The sequence below is a fragment of the Saccostrea cucullata genome, unplaced genomic scaffold, assembly GCF_032062105.1.
Source record: "Saccostrea cucullata isolate Sc308-1 unplaced genomic scaffold, CSIRO_AGI_Scuc_v1 ctg4871, whole genome shotgun sequence".
Classification (NCBI taxonomy): Eukaryota; Metazoa; Mollusca; class Bivalvia; order Ostreida; family Ostreidae; genus Saccostrea; species Saccostrea cuccullata.
This window is the reverse complement of record NW_026930810.1, coordinates 1,382-11,585: the sequence shown is the minus strand read 5'-3', so window position 1 is coordinate 11,585 and position 10,204 is coordinate 1,382. Positions and strand designations below refer to the sequence as shown.

The 10,204-nt window shown below is 32.1% G+C and overlaps 1 protein-coding gene across 1 annotated transcript; it reads left to right on the top strand.

The window, feature by feature from the left end:
- Window positions 1-2,748: 2,748 nt before the first annotated feature.
- Window positions 2,749-9,993, top strand: LOC134230175 (vacuolar protein sorting-associated protein 45-like). Its single transcript, XM_062711949.1, has 14 exons — window positions 2,749-2,881; window positions 3,181-3,376; window positions 3,481-3,560; window positions 3,684-3,752; window positions 4,042-4,179; window positions 4,705-4,815; window positions 5,093-5,227; window positions 5,537-5,647; window positions 5,938-6,105; window positions 7,445-7,603; window positions 7,958-8,065; window positions 8,446-8,567; window positions 8,921-9,052; window positions 9,310-9,993. Exons 1-14 carry the CDS (start codon window positions 2,789-2,791, stop codon window positions 9,371-9,373), a joined length of 1,686 nt encoding a protein of 561 aa, XP_062567933.1. The 5' UTR covers window positions 2,749-2,788; the 3' UTR covers window positions 9,374-9,993.
- The last annotated feature ends 211 nt before the right edge of the window (window positions 9,994-10,204 follow it).

Below are 10,204 nucleotides of genomic sequence, written 5' to 3'. Positions count from 1 at the left end.
TGATAACAAATTAATAATTTGTTTCAACAAATTAATAATCTGTTATATCAAATTAATAAGCTGTTATAACAAATTAATAATTTGTTTAAACAAATTAGTAATCTGTTATATCAAATTAGTAGTTTGTTTAAACAAATTATTAATTTGTTATAACAAATTATTAATTTGTTATAACAAATTACTAATTTGTTATAACAAATTGTCAATTTGTTATAACAAATTATCAATTTGTTATAACAAATTATCAATTTGTTTAAACAAATTATCAATTTGTTTAAACAAATTATCAATTTGTTTAAACAAATTGTTAATTTGTTATAACAAATTATTAATTTGTTATAAAGACAAGTCTTGCAATATTAACCAATGTGAAGATTAGGAGAAAAGTTCATCTGATTTAATAAAGGACTTTGATCTAGCATTCTTAGACAATGAATTTCGAATTGCAAGTTAACAATTAACTAAGAATGCATTCCATATTCAGAATTTTTTCTATGTCATCCATAAGTGTAATCTGTTACTATTTCTAAACAGGTGATATACAGACCTGATTAAGAAGTGGCGAAACGGCATCATCTCTTCTGTCTAAAATCACCAACACTGGCGCTACGTCCGTTTTACGGAACTCAAACAGTGCTGCCTCTCTGTTTATAGTATTCTAAAAAAAAATAACACATGTATTAAGAAAATGAAATTTTTGTAAAATTTAGTTCTCAGCCTTCCTTTGTCAGCTAATCAGCACTGGAACCATTCTAGGAACTAAATTAACAAAGATAACAAAGAAATTGAAAATAGGGAATGATATGAAAAGGTCACCATTTTCTGCTAGACACTGACATACAACTTAAAGGCTCATTTATGTCATCTCAAAAAAGACATTCTGTATGACAATTGAATGACAATTTTTGTTATAACAAATTGTCAATTTGTTATAACAAATTATCAATTTGTTATAACAAATTATCAATTTGTTTAAACAAATTATCAATTTGTTTAAACAAATTATCAATTTGTTTAAACAAATTGTTAATTTGTTATAACAAATTATTAATTTGTTATAACAAATTATTAAAGTGTTATAACAAATTGATAATTTGTTATAACAAATTTTTAAAAAATACTGTTGCGGCCCTAATACGCTTCCGTACAAAATTGATTAAGCTCATGAAATTATTTTTTTAGTAACCGAAGACTTTTTATGTGTATCCCATATTTCGTCGATTTACGCGCGTCTACACCTCTGTCTTGGATTTTGAGAAACGCGTACAGAACATACAGATTGAATAACATCACAATTGCTAGAATTTAAATCATTTACATCATATTTTGAATTTTTCTGTCAAATTTTATGCTTGTATTGTTTGTTTTATGGAATTTATCAACATTTTGTTATTGCATGTGCGACGCTCCTGTTACCCGTCTACATGCGTTTTTGACGTAATTGACTGAATAAACGAATTAATATATTGGATAAATGGAATTTTTTTTAACAATATTTTTGTTAAAATGTATTAAGTATACAATTACCGACCGAATGATATATAGTTTTCATTTGGTGAATTGTTTTAAAAAATGAAAATAGGGCAAATGCCGCCGCAATAGCAATTTTTGACCTTTTGACACCAACATCGTGCGCGACGTCCAAATTTGCATTTTAAAATGACAAGGGCAAACTTCAAATTTTACGGCCATGACCAAGTTTTTTTTTCCTTTTAAGATCAAAATCAAAGGGTCAAAATTAATGGCATCTTGTGTCTTGCGAAAGGCCTTGTCACAATAAATACGAATTGTGAAATACGAAAGCCCTAGCACCAAAAGTTAAGACCAAGGTTATTTTTAAAATGGGTCAAACTCGAATGTCAAGTTCAAAGGGGCATCGTTTTGGATATCAAAAGAAAGGTTTTGGCACAAGGAATTCGAATGTGAAATATAAAAGACCTAGAACTAACTGATTAAATGTTATGGCTTAGGTTTAAGTTTTTTTTAATGTATCAAACTCTAAGGTCAAGGTATGTACGTCAAAAATATATATCTTCTTCTTCCTATAAAGTGAAGGGCCGCTGTTGCGGCATTTTCTCACTTTAATTAAAAACGTGTACGTGAGGGGGACTCCACGCATCTATTCACAATTTTAAAAACTGATAAAAACATGTTCTGCTTCATTTACGGTGCTTTAGATCCTTGACTCCTGGTCTTAAAGGACTCAAGGGAAATGGCCGTGGTGATGTCTTCTGGCAGCTGGTTCCATATATACACGTGTACTATAAATAAGCATATTTATTTTAAAAGATCTCGCACATTTAATATACACAGGGGAAATATGAAAGCCATAGGACCAATTGTTTTCAAAAGGGTCAAGGTTAAAGTTTAGTATTAAGGCCGAACTCCGAGGTCAAGGTCAAACACTACGGAGTATATAGATGTTGGTACCCAAAGAACTGAGCAAAATCTATGTATCCACAAATCTTCAAGTACGGTACATTGCACATAGCATAAAAATAGACCCCACCATAGTGTGATCAACCTATGTTAAACTTTAAAAGAAATTGAAAATAACCCCCCACCCCCCTACACACACACTTTGAAAAATTATTTTCACGTTTTCCGCTAGATCAGCTGCATAAAACCGAATCAAACACTTCTTGGAAGATATGTGACTTCCAATTATTTTTCCAAAACGCAGCTTCTTTTCATTTCGGAACAGCCTCGTCGAGGTTGGTTTCTCAATTAGTCTCTATGTAGCGCTTCCTGTAAGAAAATTCGGTCGATTTTCTGTACTTCTGTCAAAATGAATGTTACTTTGGCAATAAAACAGTACATAAGTAAGATGATAGAAGAGAGTGGACCTGGTATGAAGGTTCTTCTGATGGACAAAGAAACGGTAAATCTGTGTACATTTTTATTGTGTTCGTTTGCTTAGTTTATAAATAGATATTATAACTTTTGGGTGTAGAGCAGCTGTACATGTAACGTTAGACGTCTAAATCTGAATATCAACAATGTTTGTTTCAGACGAAGTTATTGTAAATAAAGGGGGTTATAGTAAAAAAAAATCAGCAGGTTTACTTTTCTCAAATATATATTTTTGAATACAAGTTTTGTAGTTTATTCAGTGACATATTCATGTACATAATTTGTAGGCTTTATTTTTACATTTTTTCATTTTTTTCATTTTTGCAGACAAGTATTGTGAGCATGGTGTATGCACAGTCAGAAATTTTGCAGAAGGAAGTCTATTTGTTTGAGAGGATAGACTCTTCAGGTCGAGAGACAATGAAACATCTGAAGTGCATAACATTTCTCCGGCCTACAAAAGAAAATGTAGAATTTCTGGCGCAAGAACTTAGAATGCCAAAATATGGACTGTATTACATCTGTAAGTGTAATACATAATTTATAAGCATCGCAGTTATCTTTCCATATTAAGTTTGCATGATCAAGTTTTATTGTATGGAGATGAGGATTTTTGTTATATTTAAGATTTTAGCAATGTGATCAGCAAACAAGATGTCAAAGTTTTAGCAGAAGCAGATGACCAAGAAGTGGTGCGAGAAGTCCAGGTGAATATATTATCAAAAAATCTTCTTAAAAAGAAATAGAGTACAAATGTAACATGAACCGTCATATACTAAGTTGACAAAGGGGATACTATTTGGGACTTGAAGAATGCTGTTTCATTTCAGGAATTCTTTGGTGACTACATAGCAGTGAATCCCCACCTGTTTACATTAAATATCCCAGGATGTTGTCAAGTAAGTTTTAGAATTATCTTAGTCTAATAGTTTGAGTTCCTACATTTCACTATATATCATAAGTTGTCAGTGTAACTGAATATTTGTACAGCCTTGGTAGTATTTTTATGAATGAAAAATTTATCACACAGGGTAAAGTGTTGCTGAATATTTATTTAATCATTATATTGGTGACTGTAGGCTGCAAACAGATCAACTATAGCTCATGGAATGAGAAGAATAAATAAATCTTTCTCTAATCAAGAAAAATGCAATCTTTACTTTAAAATTTTTATTTCTCCATTTACAGGCTCTGAATTGGTCTCCTGGATCTTTGTCCAGGACAGTAGAGGGATTAACATCAGTGTTACTGTCACTCAAAAAATGTCCAATGATTCGCTATCAGAACTCCTCAGAAATGGCTAGGAGACTGGCAGAAAATGTCAGGGTAAGGGAGAAAACTTTGTGCCAAATCGTTCTGATCTGAAAGCAAATTTAGGTAAAATTTAGTATTCATGGAGATGTACTGATTTCTTATATTCTTACTGATATCTTTTTTGAGATGACATAAATGAGCCTTGTATGTCAGTGTCCAGCAGAAAATGGTGACCTTTTCAAATCATTCCCTATTACTGTATACAGGGAAATTTTCGCCCCCATTTTATTTTCGCCCCTTTCGCCCTACCCTCATTTGGGCGAATTTAAAACGGGGCGAATTCAAAGAATACAGTATAATTTCTTAAACAAAACTATGACTGGGCGAATTTAAAACGGGGCAAAATTCTTTACAAGCGTGAAAGGGCGAAAATAAGACGGGGCGAAAATAACCCTGTATACAGTATTTTCATTTTCTTTGTTATCTTTGCTAATTTAGTTCCTAGAATGGTTCCGATGCTGATTTGCTGACAAATGAAGGCTGAGAACTAAATTTTACAGAAATTTCATTTTCTTAATACATGTGTTATGTTTTTAGAATACTATAAACAGAGAGGCGGCACTGTTTGAGTTCCGTAAAACAGACGTAGCGCCAGTGTTGGTGATTTTAGACAGAAGAGATGATGCTGTTTCACCACTTCTTAATCAGGTCTGTATATCACCTGTTTAGAAATAGTAACAGATTACACTTATGGATGACATAGAAAAATTACTGATAATGCAGTGTGTTCTTGGTTAACTGTTAACTTGCAATTGGAAATTCATTGTCTAAAAATGCTAGATCAAAGTCCTTTATTAAATCAGATGAACTTTTCACTGAATTTTTACATTGGTTAATATTGCAAGACTTGTCTTTAATATTTAATTTCTGTGTTTTCACTTTTGCATTATTTAGTCAAGCCTTCATTTAAAATAATTTTTTGCAGTGGACTTACCAAGCCATGGTTCATGAACTTTTAGGAATAAACAATAATCGCATCAATCTATCAGATGTACCAGGAATCTCCAAAGATCTGAAGGAGGTAGTTCTGTCAGCTGAACATGATGAATTTTATGCCAATGTAAGTAACATATGTTCAGAATTATGAAAAAGATGGCAGGCAAAACTTTATATACCTGTATTTAATACATATACTTGACTAGATGAAATTGATATACCGGTACTGCAAAATACACATAACTGTAAATATGACCCTTTTTTAGCTCAATAACATCATTCTTTTTTTTCAGTATTGAATTTATGATATAAATAATGTTATTTGAAAAAAAATTGCTAATTTTTAACTGCCAGTTCTGAATTTTATATTTTTGCACAATGTATAAAGAGACAGATGTTTACATGATAGAATTTATGCTTTCTTACTTAACAGAATATGTACAATAATTTTGGAGAGATAGGAACAAACATCAAAGATCTTATGGAGGAATTTCAGAAAAAGTCACAAAGTACAGCAAAAGTGGAATCCATCGCTGACATGAAAGTATGTACAGATTTATGAAAGGTTTACATTCTAGTTTTCTCATGTTTGTTTCTCTTTTGCAGTTTAGTAGGGGAGGAGCCATGCTTTCAACAATTTGTATGATTGTTTCTTTGAGAATCTCTTTCTCTTAAAGATCAGAGGCAAAATCATTTCTTGCCAAGGTCTTTTTAGAAGAGTAATGTTGAAAAAAGACACATTTTAAGTGTCATCATTTGACAATAGACCCGTTGAAACGTTATGAAGAAGAAAGCAAACAAAAATCAACTGTCCTCTGATATTCTCTGTTTTAGGCTTTCATAGAGAATTACCCCCAATTCAAGAAGATGTCAGGCACTGTTGCAAAGCATGTGGCAGTAGTGGGGGAATTATCTCGGCTAGTCACTAAACATCATTTGATGGAGGCATCGGAACTAGAACAGGAATTAGCATGTCAAGGGGACCATTCAGCTTGTTTACAGGTAACAAGCAGAAGCTCAGCCAAGAAAATAACACGTTTTTACATGTGCATATTCTTTCAAGAAAACGAGCAATCTGTATTGGAAAATATTTTGTCAAGGGAACACCATATAGGTTTACATTTAAATCATCTATCAGAGAGACATTTTTTATACATCAATAGTCCATAATTTGCTCAGCTTTCACTTCTCAGGTCCATATAGCCATATACCTGATGCATAAATAACTTTTATTTTTTTTAGCTTTACTGGTCAGAGACCAGAAGAGCTTATGCGATAGTAATGCGTCCGGCGTCCGTCCGTCTGTCCGTCTGTCTGTCTGTCTGTAAACAATTTTTCAAATGCTACTCCTCCTACAGTTTTGGTCTAATTTCAATATAACTTGGCACACAAGTAGACTACACTAAGATACATAATTCTGTATATCGGTTTTTGATTTCGATAAACGGTGTTGCCGTGGTAACTAAAAATAGAAATTTCTGTGAAATTCTTTCAAAATGCTACTCCTCCTACAGTTTTGATCTGATTTCAATATAACTTAGCACACAAGTAGACTACACTAAGATAAATAATTCTGTGTATCGGTTTTTGATTTCGATAAACGGTGTTGCGGTGGTTACTAAGAATAGAAATTTCTGTGAAATTCTTTCAAAATGCTACTCCTCCTACAGTTTTGGTCTGATTTCAGTATAACTTGGCAAACAAGTAGACTACACAAAGATACATAATTCTCTGTATCGGTTTTTGATTTCGGTAAACGGTGTTGCCTTGGTAACTAAAAATAGAAATATCTGTGAAATTTCTTTGAAAATGCTACTCCTCCTACAGTTTTGGTCTGATTTCAATATAACTTGGCAAACAAGTAGACTACACTAAGATAAATAATTCTATATATCGGTTTTTGATTTTGATAAACGGTGTTGCTGTGGTAACTAAAAATAGAAATTTCTGTGAAATTTCTTTGAAAATGCTACTCCTCCTACAGTTTTGGTCTGATTTCAATATAACTTGGCAAACAAGTAGACTACACTAAGTTAAATAATTCTGTGTATCGGTTTTTGATTTCGATAAACGGGGTTGCCGTGGTTACTAAGAATAGAAATTTCTGTGAAATTCTTTCAAAATGCTACTCCTCCTACAGTTTTGGTCTGATTTCAGTATAACTTGGCACACAAGTAGACTACACTAAGAACATAAAGAGACTTTATCAAGGTTCATTACCGGTATTCTATTTATTGCTGTTGTAAAGTTTCAATTCCCAACTGCTTAAGTACTTTTCTCTTCCTTTGCTATAAGTACAAACCAGTAGAGCTTTAGTCTCGACAGAGACTTCTGGTTTCAGAGGATAAAATCTCTGTTGTCCAATGACAAACTACAGCCATTAGATATGCTGCGTCTGGTGATGTTGTATGCCCTACGATACGAGAGTCACAGTAATAACGACATATCAGGACTGTTAGATGTTTTACGCAAAAAAGGAGTCAGCGACAAACTCAGAAATGTACGTATTAAGGTTCATTGATAAGAGGAATAACTCTTAATGACATAAAATTTCTATAGTTTCCTTATAGATTTTCGGATGATGTATATTGTTTCTTTTTTATGGTTTGATTTTGCTTCACAGGCTAGGCTTAAATTGTTTGTATTTTACTTTTAAAAATACTTAGCTTTTGAAAAGTCATAAGATCTAAAGCAATATTTTTTTTTTGAGTGAATAGAGGGTTTATGAATTCAAAGACAGAAATGTTAATTTATGTGAATATTTCATTAGTTTTAACTATTTACAATGTACCTGCTTTCTAAACAACCAATTTCTGTTTTACAGTGTGTAATAATGAGTGTTTGATCTCTACAGTTAGTCCCTGCCGTCTTGGAATATGGAGGCCGTAAAGCCAGGGGCAGCGACTTGTTTGGTAACCAAGATGCAGTAGCTATGACAAAGAGATTTTTCAAAGGGTTGAAGGTAGGACAATAGGAAAGCACCATTTTTCTCCAACTTTCTACATTTTTACAATGGCTGCAAGTTTTTGTTTTTTGTTTTTGTTCTTACTAAAGACTCATAGTTGTAGCTAAAACAGTGGTGTACAGTAAACATGTTTAAAACCAGGTGCCAGGGATGAATGATTTTGCTTCATTGTAAAAATAATTTATTATATCTGTTAAGTTCACACAAAAATTAAAAAGCACCAAGAAAGAAAATGACTTGTATGCAATTGCCAGTTCATTACAAGTGTGTTTGTTACAAGCAGGTTACACTGTATTTGCTTCCTGAATGAATTTAATTGCAGTAGAACTTTTGGAATCAATGTAATAGAAATTGAAGTTTTATAAAATTCATTTCAGGGAGTTGAAAATATATACACCCAACATAAACCAGTAATGTTTAATGTTTTGGATCAGCTGATCAAAGGAAAGTTAAAGGAGGGAAGTTTTCCATACCTGGGTACAAGTGTTCTCAAAGAAAGGTAAGCTGAATGTTAGCATCTTTTTTTGTTTGGAATATAATCTTTTGCTATATTGATTTGTTTAAATAATTTTTTACCTAAACTTCAAAAGAATGCAGGGGTTGGCTTAAAATTAAATGCTCCCCCCCCAAAAAAGATCACCAATGTGTTTTCTATTTAAATTGACAATGATAAAGTTGAACATCCTCCACCCTAAATAAAAATTTATCCTTGTTAACCTTTTCAGGCCTCTGAAATCAATTAAGTTTACTGTTCAAGTCTAAATAAAGATAGTCTCCATCGTAGAGAACAATTTGTATGGTTGATTAATATATTATATTTTGTTATAAAAGTGATGTTAAAAATCATTTCAGACCTCAGGATATTATTGTGTTCATGATCGGAGGGGCCACTTATGAGGAAGCTATGACTGTCCACACTCTTAACAGAACCACCCCTGGTGTCAGAGTGGTGCTAGGATCCACCTCAGTTCTTAACTTCAAAAGGTAGGATTTTTAAGATTTTTTCCAGATTCATTATAAGTGTTGTATTTTCACACAGTTCGACTTCATTTTCTTGACAGAAAAACTCAACTTCCACATATCCGAGAGAATTGAAAGTCTCAACATCTTTTTTTCTCTATGTAATGTAAGTCCATGATCTCAAATCCTCTGAAATCTCAATGTTTTATCTCACTCACATTGAGTTTGAGATAACAAGGTTAAACTATATTTTTGTAAAATGATTATTTCTTCTTTTACAGTTTTTTGGATGAAGTCATGCAGGCCGTAAGAGGACAACCTTCCAATCGTTTAGGAACAAGATGATGGAATCAAAACCATGTTTGCCAGTCTGTGATTTAACATATATGTGCTTAATTTTGTCACAAACCATTAATACGGAAACCAAGAATGTACACAGCAATTGTGACATTTCTGTTACTAAAGGAATCTATTGGAGAATCTTGAAGAAGACAAAAAAATACAATGTTATTGAAAAGAGGCATTCCAGTGGTTACTACATTTAACATAGTTGTTTATGTAATTTTATCAAAATGTTCTAAAATAGCTTCATAATGTGTAAACTTAAGGACCACGGCAGAGTGACTGAACTTGATAGTTGTGCATTTTTACTCTTATCAGATTGCATGGATTTGATTTATATAAAGAATAAACTACATTTCAAAGTTATTGTAGTCATTGTAAGGTCACAGTTATATACTGTGATTTATTAATGCTGGATTATATGACATTTGGCAGAAATAAGCTTAATAATTTGTACTTAACTCTTCGAAGTTTCAGCTAAACTATGGTCAGTTTTTTATTTTTATTTTGAGGCAACATTTTTTTTTGTGGAATTTACTATAATTGAAAATATGTAAATAAAATTTTTATTAATTTAGGTTTCAAAACACTGAAGCTATATCGTGAGTGCAATATTTGTGCACTGTAATGGAATATAAATTTGGTACCATAAATGAACATATTTTAACTTTGGACATTTAGGGCTTGTGCAATAAATTAGGATTAGAATGTACGTTTCATATATATCTTGTTCAACCCTTTAAATGAATAAATCATACGAAAATTCACATTATTGCTTTGTGGAATGTATAAGCTTTTTACTTGTTCCAATGTATTGGAGTAGTAGAATGTTAT